Here is a 21849-nt window from a genome sequence, read left to right on the forward strand (position 1 = left end):
CCTGTTCCTGTAGATGTGCTCTGTATCAGCTGGTGGACAGATTGGGATGTGTGTACCATCAATACAGCCGATGACATGGGGGAACTGTGCCATGTGATAAAAGTCTGTTTTTGTTTTCTGCAGTGCAGCCTGTGTGTTTGGGAAGCTTATGTAGTGGTGCATTCTCTGCATCATGGCATCCAGGAACTTCCTGAAGAAACGGGACAGGCAACTCTGGGATACACCACCCACCGCAGCTATCACCACCTGATAACTGCCGGATGCCAGTAGATGTAGGCTGCAGAGCACCTGCACATGTGGTGGTATGGCGTGCGCCCTTCTTGTTGGCTGGTCCAGGAGTGGGTGCAGGTCCCTTATCAGGTCCATGATGGTTTCGGGGTGTAGCCTGTACCTCTCATGTATCTCTGCATCAGTCAGCTGTAATAGTGTGATGCGCTGTCTGTAGATTTGTTCCTCCCGTCGCCACACCCTCAGTCCTGCTGCCTGTAGACGTAGGCGCCTTGCAATGACGTACATGGCAGCCATGTTGTCCACGCTGTTGCATTTTGGGATTGCTTATGTGCATTGTTGATGGTTACCACCTGCTTTCAATCCGTGTTAATTACCGACTCTTATTTACCGATTTTCCTGGATTTCTTAATTACCGACTGCTCCTACATGTCATTTTACATTTTTACCACTTCATATTTACCACTTCATATTTACCGATTCGTTAATTATGTATTCGGTAAATATGAATCGGTATTTTAGAATTCGGTAACTATGAATCGGTATTTACCGCTTCATATTTACCGAAAAGTGGTTTTTGGACTCCTACATCTCACTTGTCTGAATACCGGTCGGTAACGGCATATTTACCGAAAATCGGCCGTTACCGACCGGTATTTCGCTACCTACATGAGGCCCCAAAAGTGGGGCATCATTTGTACTCCAGAACCACAGCCTCCCACACCGAGGTGAATCGACTCAATCTCTTATCCCTACTAGGAACACATTCGAGAAAAGGCACTAATACTGGTTTTTACTAATTAGTTGCAGAGTTGTTGCTTCTACCCCATTTTTAGAGTTATTTATAAAGTATTTATTCACTTAATGTTATCCAGATGTGTTTTGATAGCACTCTTTACAGGACTTTTCATAGCCATTTTACCTAAAAAGTTTACAGAATGCAATTATTGCTCTGTATTGCTGAGCTGTGCTGTCTGCAGCCCAGGCACTAAATCGGAGATTTTCTGAGTTCATGTATGCACTGCAGACAGGGCAATTTCAGGAAAAACAAACATGAACACCGCAGGATTATTAACAAGCCCCTTATGCCACCTTGCGCCGCCATTGCATCCCTTTTTTACCTGCATCGGAATCGGTTGCACCAAGTTAGATTTTCGTTTATGCAAAGTAGAGGTTCTGCCACAGTGGTATTTACCTTTTTCTTTTTTGCCGCTGTGCTGCCAATACGTCACAATCCATATGCCTGCTAAACCCAGACATAGGGATGACACATTGACTGTATCCAAGGGACCACACCAGCTGTAGTGACTTGATGGTAATCAAGTCACAAAGTAATGGGCCACAGACATTATGTGCTGATCTCACACATGCAAGTGGGCACTATGCCCACGTGTATGCATCGCATCCAAGACCAATATGTTTGAGTGCAAGGTGACTTTGTCACCTCTTCACGCTCTAACACATTGGTGCCCATTAGGAGATGCGTCAGTGAAAATTGACGCATCTCCTCTGTATTGTGACACATTGCTGGAATTGCGTCGGTTTAGCCCTCTACTCCAGCAATACATCAAAAAACCCGGAGCCATGGGGTGGCGTATTGTAAATACATCACATTTATGATGGTGCAAGGTTTTCTGCCACAGGCTCAGGTAAACTGACGCATCGCAGCTTTAATGCAGCAATGTGTACGTTTCTTGTAAATTAAGCTCCCCCATCTGTATCGGTGCTCCACATTGAACGGCATCATGATATGGCCCTGGAAGCCCAAAAACGTGTAGTTGCCAAAGGCAGTATCTTGAATGTATGTGCTCCAAGTTAATGCATGATGTGTAGAGAGCACTAAATGCAAGCACTGTCAACAGTGCATCAGCTTAAAAAAGGGCTCACATTCATGATATGGCCCCAGTTTGAATTTAACACGGAAATTGGGTCTTTCTGGCTCCCAGGAGGGTGGCACTATATAGACGTCATGAGGGAGAAGTAGGTCCCTCAAACCACTGGGCCCGGTGTCACAGCACCTGCTGCACTAGTGGAGGATTGATAGCTGCACCCCCGATGTCCAGAGATTATCACCTCATTGGTAAAGTTATCTGATGCCTCCAGGTAAACATGGATGCCATGTCCCAGTCCTGGGCTTTCCTTTAAAAACCTCAGGAAGTTCTGAGATTTTCCTGTCATGTCGGCTGAACCAATGGGACTTGCACACCGCAGAACAATGATTTTAAGAGGTTATGACGAGGGCTGGAGCATTCTGTCCCTGATGGACGGAGCCGTCGGTTAACATTAGCCATTTGCTTAATTCCCCTCAGCAGTGTGCAGAGTAGTTATAATTTCAAAAGGTGAACAAAGTTCACGTATGATGCCTCTTTCATAATATATACAATTCTTTAAATATTTTCAATGCCATTTTGTGTTGCAATTTTAAAGGAAAAAAGTAACCATTGAATCCTGTTTGAACTGTGCAGAAACATTAAATTATGTTCTACTTTCGGCTATCCATCGGCGCGGTTCCTAATACCAGTCATTTTCCAAGCATATAAATAGGATTACTGCATTTAAATTCATCCATTACATTTCACTGTCAAAACCTCGGCCTAAGGAAACGTGAGCCTCTTATAACTGGCTTCTGCTTCCTTGAGGAGAACTCTTATCAGAGAGCTGCAGGAAGGGATCATGGCGAGGACATCACTAATCCCCTACTTGGAAGGCATGTGTTACTGAATATGAAGGGGCACCTGCCTCTTCGGCCTCTTTTATAGCCACCCTTTCTTCACTTTATCAATGGTACTTTTAAGTTTCCATAGCGTGGCTAATGTATTTTAGACATGCCTCTAAGGTATCTTTCCTCGTTGTTTTCCGTATCTCTGGTCTACTCGCTGAGTGCGCGTTATTTCAGAATGATATCTAAATTCGGCAACTCCACAGCAGACAGCGGGATACATTGTGCTAGGTTCCTTGTTGCCAATCCATTGCCATGATGGCTTTTGACATCTGCATTCTCCTGATATTTCGTATTGCCACTGGTAATATTTTTGATATTCCAAAGTGTGATTAAATATAATATCTTGTTTTGCATATAGCACTTCATATCATACTTCTTATGTTTCTAAGCACTGTAAATAAAAAGTGTTACTGTTAGCCAAATTAATGGCATTCAATTTACCAACCTCGAAGGATGGAAGGCTGAGTTGGCTTTGCTGGGATATGAATTTATGTCTTGCAGATGTCAGCAAATCTCTGTGGCAAGCAATCAACTCACTGAGAACCCTATCATTTATACTCGCTGAAAAGGACTTTGAATCGCACATATTTCTTCCGAATAGGGCTGTCACAAGAGCTTGGGGGTAAGAGGGAATTACCCCAGAATGTATGCTTTCCATGGTCCAGCTCTCCTTAAGCAACATTTATTTATAGAATTAAAATTTGCAAGTGAACCGTTGTCTGGCGTAATATTGACATGTGAGGCTAGAGGCCATGTTTCCTCTTTCCCTGGAGGAGATATTTATAGTCATTAGAAAGGGCGTCTTTTGGAACCTGGAAAAAATGGAACAAACCTTCAGATGGCCACGCATTAGGTTTGGATCTCTGACAAACCTGCTTCGATATAATTTGGGCTCCAGGAAGTAGAAAACTACAATGTACTCTTCACTGTAAATAGCCCTAGAGCTATTTGCCATTCATTGGGCTCAGCGCCTTGTTACAGACGGGGGTCATAATTTGCCTTAAGTAATAATGAATGCAAACTTTTTGTTCAGTTGCTTGACATTTGCATGTGTTTTCATGCAAGAAAGGTAGTCCGCAATGCCCCTGATTATTTTCCAAGGACTAAAGCATGCATAGAGACAAACAGGCCTCCAATGGACACAATGAGTATTGGTTATACAATGTATCCCCTGTGAGAGGCATTTAGAAGGTGGCGTGGCGGTACTCCGCATCACTTTGAACTACCGCCTGTGGGCCCTTGTAACAATTTTAAGGATGAGCAGGGAAAGTTATACACCGGGGTACCAAGGTCCTAAATATTGATCTACAAGAATATCGAATGCAGAATATCAACTATCACAATATTCAGGTAAGTATATTAGATCGGTGGTGCTAGCACCAGTGTAGTTATAGGTAGGTCAGATTTTCCATAGGAAAGGTATATTTTTATTTTCTTAACTTTGATGCTGTTTTATGAATCTGCATCAAATAAAATTTAAAAAAAGTTTGTCCAATTCGGTCCTTCATGGTAAGTTTTGTGTTGATCCAACAAGTAAGGTGCAAGAAAAAAGGGGGTTCCCAAATGTGCGATTTCCCATAGTAAAGTTTGCTCACCAATACCGACAAGCATCAGTAATGGCATTGTCAATTTCAATGACCTAGGCATGCTAAATAGCAGCATGGGTGCTGTCCGGCATGGCTGAAAGTTATGTTAAAAAGCTCAATTGATGCCTTGAGTGTTACTACTTTAACTCGATTTTATATTATGCTTCATGTACTTCCATACCTGTTCCAATCTTGTCACTCAAAAATTGAAACTGGTAAAGCTGATAATTCTCATGTAAAGTTCCATTTCTATCATAAAGCTCTGTAACACCAGAAGTATATTAAAGAAAATAAATAAACCAGAAAAAAACTGCCCTCCTCTCCTTCAGAGCTCCGCAGCTCTGACACAGTTCAGCTGATGCCTCGTAGAGCTAAAAACAAGGAAATGCGCATGTCCAGTGGAAAGAGAAAAAAAAAATCGAACTAGTGGGGCAGAATATACATTAGGGTGGAAAGGGGCTTATTTTTTCCTACAAAGAAAGACCTGTGTGCAGGCAGGGTGATGACTGACAAGGAGGGGCCAAAAACTTTAATCAGAATTTGGAACAGACGCTGGCAGATCACAGAAGCACTGTCTGAAAAAGTAGGCATGACTGTGATATGTATATAGACTGGTTTACCTTCTTTTTGGAAAGGAAAATAAGCGTTCTTGTTATTAATAATGGAATTGGGAACAATGGAAAACATGTCAATAAAACATTGTTGGCAATAATTAACCTAGAAGAGTATTTTAATTATAAAGGATATTCTCTTCCTGAAGTTTTTTGCCGCTTGGCTCACCCCTGAGTGTTTTTAAAAGGCATGCATTGTCTTACCGAGAGCTCTGCTTTCTTTGCGCATGAAATCTGTGGCAAGAGAAAACCCTTTCATGATGGCCACTGAAAAGTGCACGCCCATCTCTAGACATCTCATCGGACTTTTCCATTTCTCAGTAGAATATTTTAAATAATGGGGAAACACTATACCTGGGAAGGAAAAAATAGACTAGCTCTTCTCTCAGGGAAAGAAAAGTAAACGTCCCTCAGTAAACAGCATCTGGTATTGTACCTCGTTTTTTTTTTAATGCATCTAGAAATGGTGCTAGGAGTCAGCGCTTGTTCAAAGTGCTAAAAATCCATTAAGTAAGTAGTCCTAAGAACAGTTGCTTTAATGGGATCTGTGGATGAATAGTAGTAATTGGTCCCTGATCTTGGGGACAGCTAAACAGACGAAGAGGCATAACACATGCATGCAATGTACAAATGGGGATAATGAATTGAAGAGCAATGATGGTGCCAGCAGATGGGAAGCCTATGGGCGGGCTGAAGCCCATAAAGTACATACAACAGGTATCTTTTTGAGACAGCACATGCACGCTGTCTGGAGCCGAGACCCAAAAAAACACAGCTGAACAGAAGCACACCAAATCTGGCAAAAAGTATGAATTTTACTCCTAAACTGATTTTTTTCGTGATTTGGTATAAATCCATTTAGGCATTTTCTAGAAAATAACATTGAAAGAGGGGCTCTGGTTCGTTATGGCATGATTAACTCTCAGAAAAAGTTAGAGGTATTTAAAATGTGGTTCAAATTCTAAAGGATCTTGATCATGTCAGAAAGCAAGACCCTGACACTCCACAAGTTGAAATCAGTGTTGCTTTATTCTAAACACCCCTCATCCAAGTCGATTTATTTCAGCTATAAGAAATTTCTCTTGGTCACAACAAAATAAATTATTTCGTTTAGGTTTTCTATATCATCCCTGACCAAGAATGTGCAAATGTGAGTAATAGACAATAAAGAAAACTACTCTCTGGCATAATTACATTCCAGAGGTGGCAATTTATACGATGTGCCCCTATAGGACATGTATCAAATATCCTTCAATAACTAGTTAAAAAAATGAAATGCAAGAAAATGTTTTGATCAAAGTTTTCAATCAGTGTCAATATTCACTTAATTAGGAAAATACTGCAAAATATCAATGTTGTGCAGTAATCCATGGTGAGTCCATAATCACGCTCCAGTAGACAAAGTAGTTCTCAATTGACTTCCAAGATATTAAGCAGCTAGTGGGCATTCCAATAAATCCAATGAATTCTGTCAGGATCCATCACTTTCTTCTAGACCTCATTAGGCATTCCTCCATTCACTAATCATACCCAACTCCTCACAAATAATCTATTTCATCAAACAGCAATGATACATTCTGAAATGGGGTGTGGGTGGCTCATATCTTTCAAACATCATTATACTGCCTTCTATTTTGAGAAAACAAAATATGTCAGAAAAAGAGGACTCACTGAAGATCTCAAGGACTCATAACTTATGCTGGTGCCCAGGGACAGTAAGGTTCCTCCAAGGGTGACGTGATAGGCTTCCTGATTTAGAGACACAAAAAGAGAAAGACTTCAGACTCCTAGAGACCCAGCTGACAACAGAACTAAACTCTTCAGGGAACTTGGCTGTAGAGAAAGCTTTTGCCTAGAAGCCTGCCCTGAGGAGCTAGGAACTTCAGGATTGACCAGAAGTGACTTTCACTACAGTTGGAGAAATGTTGACTTAGTCAAGAGAAGAAAACTAGATTTGTCCAACTCTCAGCTTTTTCTCGCACTGAAAACAGATCCAGCTGAGTGTCGTGCTAAAGGTATCTGGCTTCATGAAGCCCTGCTCCACTAAAGCATCCAGCCTTGCCCCACTGGATGTTACTTTTTTACATCAATAAAGGAAAAACCTGTGACATAGTTGTGACAGCAAATCTAACTGATTAACCCTTGGTGGCCATGAAATGCAGCTTTTTCCCCTCTGTGCGCTTCAGGCACCAAACCTAGTGGATTCTTCAGCAGGAGCCTGATGATAATGTATGCACCTTTGTGGTGACCTTGCTGCCCACAGGTTTGGTCCTTTCCACACTGGGAATTTTTTACTTCCATTTCAGAGACCAAGGGCAAATTTAGTTACACTCTTTACCAGTGCTAAGTCATAAAAAAAAACTGTGCAAAGTGTTGATATTGTATTTACTTTCCAATGCAAAATATTTTTTGTGAAGAAACGCAGCCTGAACAGCAAAGCAAATAGTGCTTTGAACTACTTTATATCAAGGGGGCACTTCATGGGGGGTACATGCGTGCTACCATGCTGACACATTTTTGATGCAAAGCCTTGTCTACTGATAATGGTAGACACAGGTTTATACCAAAAACTAATGCCTTTTGTAGACAGGAGCTAATAAGGAGAAGTGTTGTAATTTCTCCCTACGTTTCACACATTGCATATGTGCTGCACTGATTGAAACAATGTTATCGAAGCATTTATTTTAATTTGAGGAAAACATATTAACAACATTGCTCTGCTCTAATCATTTGTTAAATAATGTGTACACCCTTGGTGTATTGTTGTTTTTGGGGAATTTATGGAGAACCACCCCCTCAGAATTCCAAAATAAGCTAGCAAAAGCTTAAGCCATCATTATGAGTATGGCAGAGTGTTACCTCTGGGAGACACTGGTCCTTCATACTATGAGTGGTCAGATGTTTTCCTGAAACCAAATTACTTGGTCTGGAAATACAAGACTGGTTTGACTGGTTGCAGATCCTCATTTGGTAAAACTAGGCATAGAGAGGGGCAGGGGTTGCAGTTAGAGACACAGCCTGACTCTAGCCCACCCCTTTCAGCACCACAGTGGATCAGACAATGCTCCCAGAGCCTCACATACCTTCTCTTGCCCATCCCACGCTTGCCCTATCTCATATCCTCTGCAGCAATCACTGATCCCATTGGGCCCAATGATGGGATTGTAATTGAGATTTACATGAGGAAAAAGACCAAGTTATATGGAATCCCGCTATTATTCCTGATTCCGGATTTAATAACCTGTAATGCCTGTTATTTGGGGCAGAAATACTGTCCAGAAACAGAGATTATATTCCCTGTGTTGGGGGAAAACTGGAACAAAGAGAGACAAGACTTCTCTGTCAAGGCAAAAGTAGGCTTAATCACAACGTCCGTGAGGCCAGCCATCTCCGTAGAGCTGAAAAACTGATCTCACTTTTAGTTACTCGCAGGCAGCTGCTTATATAGTTGAAAAAGCGATGACCTAAACACAATTGTCTAAAATAGCCAATCACAGGTCAAAGAATACATGAGTTAATATAATGCTTTTACATAAATATCATATTACCTGTGTCAGACAAACTTGTAACCTTTTCTCTGCATTGTCTTTATCATAGTTATAACAAAGCTTTAATGAAACATTAACCTACTTTTTCCAAGTGTGTTCATTTTTATTACTCTGTTCCCAGGACTTCTTACCTGTCTGTATGCTTAAGACTTAAGTCACATTTTCTGCACCACATCTCAATTAACAACGAGAATGGACTCTGCTTATGTGCTGTGATTTTAATCTTTTCAAGGCTTGTAAACATGTTTTTCTATTTAACTGAAAACCTGCTGAACTTGTCTGTCTGGTGAAATTTAACCTACATTGCATCTTTTTGAAACCAGGACATATATTGCTCATTAACCACATATTGCTCTGCATTGCTCTCTACTAATATCTGCAGTATTGCGATTTCCTCACATTTTATTTTCTCCTTAGCATTCCCCCTTTAGTTGATATTTCATTTACTTCCTCTAATCATGGCTCTGCACTTGGTATCAAATGATATATATTACCCTGTGCATCTACCACTTGTGTAGGTGGCCTGATCATGAACATCCCTACCAACTATATACTCATCCTCCTACAGCAAGCTGTAACTAATTGGAAAACACAGCATATCAAAAACAATAATACAATAAGTGGTAATCAAGCTTTAAACCATTTTGACATTCAGAATGGTAGCCAATCAAACCAACCCTCAAAACATTCATCTGGTACATCTTTCAACCACCGTTTTCCTTTGTAAATTGTACAAAGTTTGTATGGCCTCCGACAATGTTCCACTGTCCGCATCATTTGCAGGGACATCAGTACAACAATACTCCTTCATACTCATCCTTCGATGCCCGTCATAAGATCAAATACATAACAGTGCTGCAGATCATCATTCTCATGGAACGCAGCTCTTCCTTTAAGGCATTGAATCTGTCTTTTGTGACATTTATCGCCTTCATTAGTTCCTGTCTAGTTATTTGCAGCCATCGAGCAGTTGCAATTGCCTGAATGAACCGTGCAATGGGTTTGTGTCCTAAAGGACATTTTTTGTGAGGACAGCTGTCATCACTTGACCACTGCAGTGGAAGAAGAGGTAGAACTATTTGGTGCAGTCAGGGGTCCTTAAAACTGGGGTGTTTGTTATCTCTGTTTTTAATCTTTGGAACTTTTTCCTCATTTCTGGTGTCCATGTTGTTTTATTGTATCTGTCTTTTGCTAATTTAATAGAGGTCAGCAAGCCTACTATTAAAGTGCTGTAGTCAAAGACCCACTGCCTCACATAATTGCAGAGGCCAAGGAACTTCTGCATTCCCTTAACAGTCTCTGGTTTGGTGATTTGCCATGTAGATGCTGCTCTCTCAGGGGTCACTCGACGACCAGAAGCTGACAGTAATTGCCCTAGATAGTGGACTACCTCCTGATAATACTGATCTTTGTCTTTCGCGAGTTAATATCCTCTCTGTGCGAGAGTGACCCGAAGATATATAGTATTTTTTTCTACACTGTTCTGTGGGGCTACAGACTGATATATTGTCTACATATTGCAAGAGAGTACTGTCACACTGAAAGTTTGATCGGTCATTTTTCACCACTCTTTTGAAAATACTTGGGTTTTCACAATACCCTTGAGGCAAACGAAAATACAAATACTGAGAGGTGTGATAGTAAAATGCTGTTAAATAATGAATCACTGGGGGGGAAAACATGGCAGCCAGCTAGGGAGACTGGTCGGGAGTGCCGGGAGGGTGGCGTGCTGGATGAGTGGTTAGACCCGTGTGCGGTGTGATTTGTGAGAACCGCGGAGCACCCGATTATTCCTCGTAACGCTTCTTGCTATTTTCGGCCGATTTCGTGAGTTTTGTGGCGGTGTATGGCGGCGGACGACACGGTGGAAAAAACTTCACTTCAGAAGGCGGCGGCTGCGGAGGAGGGGCCTCCAGAGAAGCCGTCGGAGGAGTTCACTGCAGCGGCAGGAGCAGCATGATCGGAGCGCTAAAGCCGGGCTGCTGCTGAGCGAGGTAGAGGGAGGCGGGCGGCTTCCAGGATACAGTTTAGTGCGGGTGGGGCAGTGGGGAGGGGAACCGCCAGTAAGCAAGAAACTAAATCTACGTCTCTCCCCATAAGCCAAGTGGTTTTGCAGGATTCCGGGGGCATTTCTGTTGGCTGTTTAGAGACAAAAGATAGAGAGGTGGATACTCGCTCTAAAATTAAAGTGAAAACATCCCAAAAAATAAACAAAGGATATGCGCTGAGAAGTGTAGGTATTTCCATGCTAATGAAGGGTTGGAATCATCTTCCACTAACTATTTTCGGTCGAGTTAATTTGATCAAGATGATGGTGCTGCCGAAGTTAACTTTTGTATTTGATTCTATTCCTTTTATGTTTGAGAAAAATGAGTTGGCAAAACTGCAGAGCGAGATAGGATCATTCATCTGGTCTTCAAAGGGATCTAGATTATCGTGGAAAACAATTAGGAGAAAGTATATTAAGGGGGGTTTGGCAGCCCCGGATTTTCAGATTTATTCCTGGGCATTTTTGCTTAAAAACTGCAGAATGCTTTTGGGTAGTCCAGGGAACTCAGTTAATGGGGAACTATTTTCTGCTTTGTTGAAAATTGAGGGGGTCAAACAGGCTGGCTTTATGTATACATTTTCGGACCCAAAATACTTCAAAAAAGTAAGCTTGAAGATTTTGAGAGACTTGGCTATGGTTTGGTATCGGGTCAGAAGGGCCACAAGAATTCCTTACTTCAGTGCTGGAGCACCAATCTGGGAAACTCCGGGCGCCCCAAGCTGGACGGAAGATGCATTGGCGAAGGCTTTAAAAACAGAAGGTCCCCAGAAATGGGGTGATTTATTTGTTGATGGAAGTCTACTGCCGTGGTCTGTTTGTGACTTATACTGGGGTGCTAAGTTTTCTAAATTTAAATATGTTCAGATTCAAAGCTGGGCAACTGGGAAAGAACATCTTATTGGACGGCACAACGACTTTGAGGAAAAGTTGGCATCGGATGTTTGCATTAAAAAAGAGGTGGCGATGTGGTATTGGGCTATCGTTGAGTTGGAAGATGGCCCTTTTCTACTGCCGGAGACCCTTTGGAGAGAGTGCTTGCCGAGGATTGCGACAGAAGAACAATGGCAAGTAACTATGTTGATTCTATATAAGGTGGTAAAGCCTGCGAATTTAAGAAGGAATCACTTGTTCACTCTCCACAGGGCATACTGGACTCCAAAGAGGTTGGCCAAATTTAAAGATGGTGGTAATGTAAGATGCCCCAAATGCAACAGCCTAAATGAGGATGACATTCATATGTTTGTTACTTGTTCGGCGATCAAGATTTTTTGGGATGCTGTAAGTAATTGTTTGTCAGTGATCCTAAAGCAAAGAATTAAGGTAAGCCCTGAAACCATCATTACAGGAAGATTGGATTTACAAGGTAAGGGCTTGGATGATAAAACGAAGTTGGTGTTCTATGCTATTTTGTTGGCCCGCAGGGAAATTTGTAGACTTTGGGTTTCTCCTGACCCCCCGACAGACTTGACCTGGATTAGAGCTATGGGAGCTATAGGTAAATTGGACATGGCAGCTCCCCATAAAAAGAAGTACAGATTTTAGACTTTATTTTTTGAGCACTATGGGTGATGGATAGGGTTATAAGACGTTTAAATCTTGGTTATTGTAAAGATGGAAAATAATGGTCCTATGATTAAGTTGCTTCGAATCTCTTGGAGGATACTTGCTTTGGAAGGCTTGGGTTACGATATGGCATCCCCCTCCCTTCCGCCTTCTAGAAAACAAGAATCTTTCGTATATGAGACGAATAACACCCTAGGGCGCTACAAAGAGAGAAAGGGTGAGAAGTGGCATATGAGGACTAAAAAAAAAAAATATGACTCACTGGATGAAGAGGGATGCTCAAGAAAGCGTTGTTAAGATCTATGACAGAGAAAAACTTGTAATCCTGAGTAATGTTTGTCAAAATAATTGAAGGGTCTGGAACAATTGGGAATCCTGGTACCACTACATCCTTCAGGGGGTGCAGGTCTTGAACCAAAAGCCAAGTATTACCCTTAGATTTCTTAATGGGGTAAATTGGGGTGTTACAAGAGCTACTCTAGGATAAATTACTCCTTGCACTAGTAGCGCCTATATGGTGGGGGCAATGCCCTCCTCTGCTTCTTTGGATAGGGGATAAGATAGCACCCTCTTTTAACGTTATTCTGAATGGGGTGATGGTGCAGAGTATCTAGTATTTGGGAAAGATCTGCATCTCTGACAGAATCAAAAGCTCTACCTGATGTGGGCATCCTTAATCCAATACCATCCTTAACAGTATGTCACCCTGAAAAACTATAATCGTTTTCTTGGGATCATCATCAACTAGCTGGTCATACGGTATTTCTTTGACTGTTACCTCGCTCAATGAATATAACACATGCCCATAGGATGTGGTTATGATCACAAGCTATCAGAGTGCCATAGGTTGGTGTTGTTTCTAAGGTCTCTATTTGTAGTATCAACTCGCTGCTAAATATCCAAGAATCTAGTCCCGGTCATCGGAAAAGGAACTCCTTAGTTAACTAAACCTCTCTTCCCAATAGCGCTGGTGTTTCTGCTACTGTTTTGTATATCACTGTGGTAAATGTCTCTATATCAATGGGTCAAGCTCTGATTTGATCTCCAGTAAAAGAATATACTGTTACAGCCAGGATCCTGGAAGTAAGAATTCTAAGGGTGGAACAGATCATAATACTATCAGTCTCAAAATGGATAGTCGTGTTTAGTTTAGCCATAAGATCTCTTCCCAATTAATTAGCTGAGGCAGTCGGAGAAAATAATACGCTGCCATCTACATCACTTTTCTCCTATCTCCATCTCCTTAGTGAATAGAACGCTCATTACCACCAAAGAGAATCCGTGTGTCCATTAATCTATTAGAATTGGGAAAGATCTGCCACTCGGATACAAGATCGAGTTGCTCCTGTATATATAAGGAATGCATGTCTCCTATTATTGATAGCTATTCTCACGGTGGGCTCCTCATCTGGCCTATGCGTCACTAACAATAAGGACACAGTGGTCTACTCTATAGGCATCTTCATTGTGTACATTCTCAAATTTTGATTGGAGGGGAATTCCACCTCTCACTATTAAACCTCCTTGTCCACCTTGGGGTGGAATCCCCATTGGGGGGTGCTTGATAGCTTTGCTGTGGCGGTACTTGTTGCATCTGAGGCATTACAGGGTGCAGTGTATTTTGTTGTGGTGGCTGGGGTACATATATTATTTGTGGGTTTGCCTGTGATTGCATTACTGCATTACCTAGCTGATTGCAAACTCCGATCTTTCCATTTTGTTCATGTCATTTCTTGCATCTGCAGCCTCTGACCAAATGTCCATATCTATGACAATAATGGCATGTCTGATTCATCCTCTGGGGGCCTATAATTCCCTTTCCTATAACTCCTCATCCTCCTCTGCTACTTCCTTGTGTCCTTGCACTATTTTGCTGTTTGACGGTCTCTGGAACCAATCCCACAGGTATCGCAGACATTTTAGTTGTTGCTGCTACTACAGCCCCTTCTGTTGCTTACTTATTTGCCTGTTTTTGCTGCACTCATTTGGCTTCTGCTGTCTCCGTTACCTCCTACTTGTTCTCTCTATTGTTTCTTTTTTTACAAATATATATTATGTGTGCCTGTATCTCCATCCAAGGTTTGGCTTCCAATGCCATTATTTTGTCTAAATTATCCTGCACATCAGAAGGTAAACCCTTCTTTATGACATTGTAAAACAACCCAGCATTTCCTCCTGTTCCTTCCCAGCCTTGGACTACTTCTTGAATCCATTTCTCTTTCATCCTGCTGAGGAAATCAGTGGGGTCCTGATTTGGGTGCATTGATTGAGCCATGAGAGACCAAATGTCTGGCCTATCAGGATACATTTTACTCAGCTGATCCCAGACTACTGTCCTAACCAAGTTAAATGGGAACCCATTGCATATTGTTTCAGTAAGGGTGATAATGTTCACTCCAGCTTTGCGGAAGACATTGTCTGTTTCATCTACTATAAGGGAGATAAGTAGACACTTTATGTCCCCTATTGCCAGGATGGCGCCTGCAGTTTGTTTTTCAAAGGTCCTAATCCATTTCCCTGCTCCCTCTGTAAGTAGTGGTAACAGTTGTTTGAGGTTTTCACTGTCCATTTGTGGCCAGGGAACATAATGAGATGCCCCAGGTCCTTCACATATCAGGTGCCTCTGGTGTACGGGGTAAAGGGGTGTTGGGGATTATACTGTCTGGCAACCTTTTGCCACACGTGCAAACTGTTGCATATACAGATAATCCCTGTCTGGATCTCCCTCACCATAGAGGATGCAATCCTCAGCACTTGCTGTGTCATGTGGATCAAAGAACCCTTCTCTTGGCCATGGGCTCATCTGCAGGGCTAGGCCTTCAGTCCACCCTGATAAATTATCTGTATAGGGTATGACAGTATACCAACTGTTTCCTCCTTGGGAAACTATCTTATTGGGAGTGAGATCATTGCTGTGTGAAGACGATTGAACATTCAGCTGTTGTATTGGTCTGTCACATAGTATTAATCCCCCTGTAACCGCACAAGATCCTTTTCTGTAATATGACTGACTATGCGTTCCCTGAAACTAAAACTGCTCGAGCTCTGTCACTCAGGGTTTCCAGATATTAGAGAAAGTGCCCTGCTCTCCTTCTCACAGTTGTCTTTATAAACATATCAGGGTGACTGGGTGGCCCCATTGATCTATCCCTATGATCAAGCATGATCAGGGGACTTTCTCAGGTGCTAATGTTGTAGGTAGGGCATCAGGCCTCCTGAGATTGAAGTATTTCACCCATGTCATCTGCGCACCTATTTACTAATTCTATTATGTCTGCCATCCTCCCAAACTTTCCCTGAAATAGTTATGGTATATTATCACAATGTCCTTCTCTCCCTGCATCTCTCTCATCTTTTCTATCTTCACTTCATGACAACGATTCCTGAATGTTCTTTGGTGTAATTATAACACTTCTTTCCCCCTTTTGCCAAAGTGGCAAATCATCCTCAGTCTTTTCTAAAGTCATCTTTTTCTCGAGTTAATCACCATTGGGCCACACCAACAGCCCTTTCTACATAATCATCCCATCTTGCATTATCTGTGTTGGAAGGCGGACCCCGAGGAGTCGGTGAGACCACCAAGGGGGGGCCCTCTCACTGCACGAAGTAGCCGAGCGCTGCCGAGAAGTCTCCTGAGAGATCCTTCTCCTATCACGTACTAGCACAGTAACACCACCACACAGGACTCAAGGAGGTTGTCTTGTGACAAGCAATTCTTTATCAGCAATAAAAAGGTTACGAGGTCAATATTTACACGAAGGGATCGAGGGATCCACCAAAAGTCTCAGTGTCTCTTTGGAAGGGTCGGGGTAGCGGGACAGTCTTTGGCAGGAATGCGGTACGAGGGTACCTGGGGCCCAGTTCTTATCCTCAAGCTGGAGGACCTCCGGATCTCGGATGGGTCGAGCCGCGACGGCGTCAGCAGGGCTCTGGCGTACAGTTCGTGGAGAGCCGCGATTCAATCAGCAGGGCTCTCAAGATGGTTTCTGCTCAGCTCGAGCCGCGACGTCGTCAGCAGGGCTCCGAGGAAGGTTTCAGCGAGGTTGGGCCGCGACAGCGTCAGCAGGGCTCCGATGTTCCAGGTGGTTCAGAAAGGGTTCACAAGAAGGAGCCGCGACGCAGTCAGCAGGGCTCGTGATGGTTCCGACAAGAGTTCTTCTCCGTAGGGTCAGCCGCGATTCAATCAGCAGGGCTCTCGACTCCGGGATACAACTCCCGAGCTGTGGTGGGGTCGCCCCAGATATAGGTCTGGAGCCCTTTGATGTCCGGACCTATGCGCCCGAGGGGGCGGAGTGGCCGGGTGGAGGTGGCCAGACGCCCAGCAGGAGAGGCGCCAGGCCCATGGGAGTTGCAGGGCGATCACACCTCGAGAGGGGAGGACAGTTGGGGGTCCCATCGATACTGTCCTCCGCCGGGGGCGATGAATGGTTCCTGCGGCACCCCCTGGCTAGTTCGTGGTGCCTCGATGTCGGGGCTTCGCTGGGGTCGAGGCCGGGTTGAGCGGGGTCGCGCCGGCTGGTGCACGGTGTGACGTGGATGCCAACAAGATGGCGGAGCCACGAGGAGTATGCGACCACGTGCAGCTCCGGGTGAAGGGCCTTGGTGCAGTTCAGACGGGTGGCCCGTGAAGGCCGGGGCGGGGAACGGGCACAATCCAGGGGGTTAAGGACCACGCCACGAGGCCGGGTCGACCAATCTGCATCTCTCTGTTGTGGGGTGGGCACCAGCTGTTTGACTATCCTTCCTGTTATGTCTCATTTTTTTGTAACAAATGTGATGTTGTTGATGAGATATGACTGATCATCTTTGTCTTTTGGACCCCGCCCTTATTGTCTAACCTCTTGGGGTGAGACCCAATCTAAATGAAACGTGAACTGTGCTTCCAATTGTCCTGAGAATCACCCACACTTGTTTGTTGTTTGGGAGCAATTGTGTGCTTTGGCCTTAATGTCTGTAGGGAAAAACTAGGGGATAGCTTTGGAGATAATGGAGGGGTCACAACCTCTGGATTCTCAAATCCCGATGCAGCTTCCTGTAACTGCACTAATGGATAAATACCGGGCACCTTGGGAGAGTTACTTGTAGGGTCATGTGAGGGTGAGGGAGCAGACAAGGTACAAGGTGTGTCAGTATTTAAAGAGTTGTTTGGCTTCTCACAAAAGACTCGTCACAAGGCTAAGGTAGATTCTCACTTCTGTAACTTGAATCCTGTATATTACTTTTAATGTAATAATGTTTTGTCATCAAATGTCTCTTCTTTTGTCCAGGGGTGCGTGTGTTACTGGGTAGCCTTAAACCACTCTTTACAATATTTCTGTAACCTTTTCTGATCTTCAATAAACTTTTTTTTACATATGTTTTAGGGGAGTCTCCATAGTCCCTGTGGTTTTTAGCAACTTCTTAATAATAATATTCTAGCTTTTTATCTATTCACTTGATATTTTACCTATATAAAACTTTCTTTCCTGAAGTTTTACACTATCCTCCACAAGATAGGGAATCAATCAATGTATTTCCTAGTTATACATTATTTATCATAGCATTATAAAACAACATTTACCCTCTGGCCACATTTTATTTTTATTTTTGATTTTATTTTTTACTCAAAACCATATACTATGCCGATAGCCATTGGTCACTTCCTTTCAATATCAAGAGAGAACAACCCTCAAACTAGGCACCTCATAGGCCATGGAGTGACTTCCAGACATTTGAGTGTTCAGTTTGCACTTGAGGTACATTTTAGCGACATCAGCCTTTTAGCCGTCCCGCTATGTCAAAATATTGGAACATATATTGGACTCCCAACTTCGATTCACCCACACTTGAGCACTTCCAACTTTTTAAGTTTCAAAAATGCTTTATTGAAGAAAATTAAGAAACATATGGCAATTACATCTAATAAAAATAGACATCTGAAGGACAATCCAAGCAAATTTATGAACTTGCAAAATGAATAATTTAACTTTCTGATAATAGAAGGAAGATAATAAATGTATAAGAGTATAACAAATTAAACATATCCTATAGCAATGGATTATGAACATAAGAAACTTGAATTGAAATGCATAGCTGTAATGCAGTGCATTTTAATCATTTTATAAAAGTGAAAGGAAAGAAAAAAGAGAAAGGGAAGAAAGAAACAGGACAAAGATGATGGGGAAGAAGGAAAGAAGAGGTGAAAATATAATGTACTGTAAGGTTGAACAAGCGAATAGCTAATAACTATGTGGTACTATGAATGGATAATAAACCATTCTAATTTTAAAGAGGCTCGTAATTACAAACTTTAGATATGGAGCGGGTCGTGAATCTAGATAGAAATTAAGTAAGGAGTGACCATAATAAATCCTTTTTAATTTTTGAAGGAAGAGAGGTAGCATGGGCTCGATCTAAACGATGATGATGACACAACAGGTTCCACTATGCCATATATGAAATTTTAGATGCATCTTTCCAATTAGATGTGATTATTTGAAATGGTAAAAAAAACATCAAGTCAACAACGAAAGCCCCATACATTTTTCACCGGGGCTGAAACATGTAGACCGACCTTGACAACTGAGAGTCAAATCACTCCACTACTTGTCCACTTTTATATTTTTGATATACCCTGGGCCGCCACGAATAAACTTACCCGGCAAGGATCCCTAGAGGTATTTTTAACCAGCACTTCACTTCATCACACTCTTATTCCACACCAGATCCGCTGTAATCGGGCGTAGTAGCACAACCGGGCGGTACTCGGCCACCCGGTTGGGACCCCAATGATGAAGCATGACACCAACCAGGTTGGTGTGTGAGGGGTCATTTATAATAACCGAATGGTTCTCTGGCACTGTAATTACCCACAGTGAGTCAAATAGTTCTCTACTCAGGTTCTGGGTACGTTCACATTGTTTACTGATATTTTCTTTATATCTCAGAAAAATCCAGCAAAGAGCCCTTAGAGAATAACTGACCGATGACAATAATACCCTTATTAATCCACTCTGAGCACACCCAACTTTATATTGGGAAAAACTCTCCACCGACTACGTAGTGTCCTAAACTAATATTGTGCAATGTTCATACACAATCTTGCATACCATAACCCATTTAAATTTCATCCACGTTTACCATTTCCAAAGAAACAGGTCATATAATGTGCAAACATGGAACAGAGTCCGCGTTGTCCTCACCTTAAAGATGGCAATCTCTTGACCCTACCTGTCCCCCATGAATAGGCAGCACTTTTAGGTAACACGGTGTCTGCATACCTTGTCATAACTGCACAGTATTCTATGCAGCAGGGGGGGAGGTGGGTTTCCCGTTACAGGGCAAATGAGACTCCTGGCTGGCTCACCAAATGTTGGGGGAAAACTGAAATAAAGAGAGTCAAGGCTTCTCTGGCAAGCCAAAAGTAGGTTTAATCACAACGACCGGGAGACCAGTCACCTCTGTGGAGCTGAAAAGCTGATCTCAATTTGATGCTCACTGGCAGTTGCTTATATAGTTGGAAAAGTGAGTACCTAAATACAATTGACTAAAAAAAACAATAACGGGTCAGAGAATACATGAGTTAATAATATACTTTTACATAAACATCACATCATTTGTTTCCTTTAAACTCATAACGTTTTCTCTACATTCTCTTTATCAAAGTTCCAACAAAGCTTTAATGAAACATTAATCTTCTTTCCCTGAATGTGTAAATTTGTATTATTCTATTTCCAGGACTTCTATCTGACTTAGTATGATTTAGACTAAAGTCACCTTTGACCAACATTTTCTGAACCATGTCTCAATTAACAATGAGAAGGGACTCTGCTAGTGTACTGAGATTATAATCTTTTCAAGGCTTGTAAACATGTTTTTCTAATTCACTGCAAACCTGCTGAACTCATGGTTCTGCTTTCTGGTGAACTTTAACCTACAATTCATCTTCATGAAAACAAGGCATATACGCTTTTTAATCACATATCATTTTGCAATGCTCTCTGCTGATGTCTGCGGTATCGAGATTTCCTCGCATTTCAGTTTCTCCTTAACACCTGTTGTCACTGAATCGCATAGCAGGCAACTCACAATATCCCTTTCTTGTAACCGGAGATGGCACAGTGATATCAGGTGTTTTTAATCTGTCCTGAGGTCTAAAACTTCGATATGGTGCATTTTTATCCCCACATAAATTCCTTCACTTTTACCTGTTTGAAATTCATGCAGGGGAACCCACAGTTGCAATAATTACTGCACATCAATGTGTGCTTGAATCCAGGGTCGTAGCGGTACAAAAGGGGGTGGTGATGGACAGAGCATCAGAACCAATCAAACACTCACACCCAGTCAACAGATCTGGGTTTGATCCATCACCGTTCTTTAGCCCACTCTGCCACCCCAGTTCAGACATGGCCATATGCAAATCAGTCTGACCCTGTGCCTCATGGGAACAGTCCAGCCCGAACTGCCAAGCCATGCCTTCCCTGGACTGGAAACAAGCTTCCTAGGACCGGTTTCTGGCATTTCAGCCGTCTTCAGCCAGGCTTGCTTGAATCCAGTGGCAAAGTGAGCAAGGGACTCACGTCTGAGCATACCCTGTCAACTTCTGGCAAACAAAGCGGTTCAAAAGGGGGTGGTGATGGACGGAGCATCAGAACGAATCAAACCCTCACACCCAGTCAACAGATCTGGGTTTGAATCCAGGGTCGTAGCCTGGATCAAGAATTTATAGGACACGGAAAAAAGACCTATATCATTTGTGTCAAATGTATTCCTCAGCTGCAGGGGATACTATTGGCATCCACCTTTAAAACCTTAATAGAGAATTCGAATAATGGGAAGTTCAAAAAATGTAGCAGCTGGGCAGATGTTGCAGCAACATGGCCAGGCAAGAGTTGCTAGTGTTAAGCCACATTTCACCAAAACAGCCCATGTTGACCATGGTTAGGTGTCTGATCCAAATGTGACTGCCTGCAACAGTAGAGCCCAATGTATGTCTAGGAAGGCCAGATCATTGCCACATTTTTCAGGATATTCAGGATATTCACATTAGTTAACATGTACATGCAATTAAAGAAGTCATTTGTATTGTCACTGGGTATTCTGAGAATTTGACATAAATCTGACCCTCCTGAACTTACATTAAGCATCCACTTTAAAGTAAAGTGGAAGTGTGGGCTCTTGGGGGGCAAGCCAGAGTAAATCTGTATATGCTATTTTGTGAGAGTATGATGGTACAGCTTAAAAAAATGAAGCAGTTGCTGTCTGTTTTTTCTCCAGACGCAGGGTACAGAAACTCGGAATTTCAAAAGTTGCCCAGGTAGATTTCTTGCCACGAGAAGTGGTGGCCTACTCAAAGGAGACACAGACACCAGTAACTACTCACCAAATTGAAGGTACCCGTGATATTGTAAAATTGTTACGATGTGTTTGTCTACTGTTGTGTTTTGCACTAGAAACTTTTTGTTGAATCATTTCAGGTGACCATTGTGTCAACTCAGTGATTTGCAGGCATTCTGATGCAAAAGCAAGACGTACTTTGAGAGGATTACCTTAGAGGAAA

At 42.5% G+C, this 21849-nt stretch overlaps 1 protein-coding gene across 2 annotated transcripts in view; it reads left to right on the forward strand.

Annotated features, from left to right (window-relative positions):
* DYNC1I1 (dynein cytoplasmic 1 intermediate chain 1) overlaps positions 1-21849 on the forward strand; it is a 1604297-nt gene that overhangs the window by 320480 nt on the left and 1261968 nt on the right. For both annotated transcript variants that reach the window (XM_085630867.1, XM_085630869.1), the window contains exon 7: positions 21567-21682. In XM_085630867.1, coding sequence (XP_085486993.1) covers positions 21567-21682 — 116 coding nt within the window. The remainder of the gene's footprint in view (positions 1-21566; positions 21683-21849) is intronic.

The sequence above is a fragment of the Triturus cristatus genome, chromosome 10, assembly GCF_964204655.1.
Source record: "Triturus cristatus chromosome 10, aTriCri1.1, whole genome shotgun sequence".
NCBI classification, from domain to species: Eukaryota; Metazoa; Chordata; class Amphibia; order Caudata; family Salamandridae; genus Triturus; species Triturus cristatus.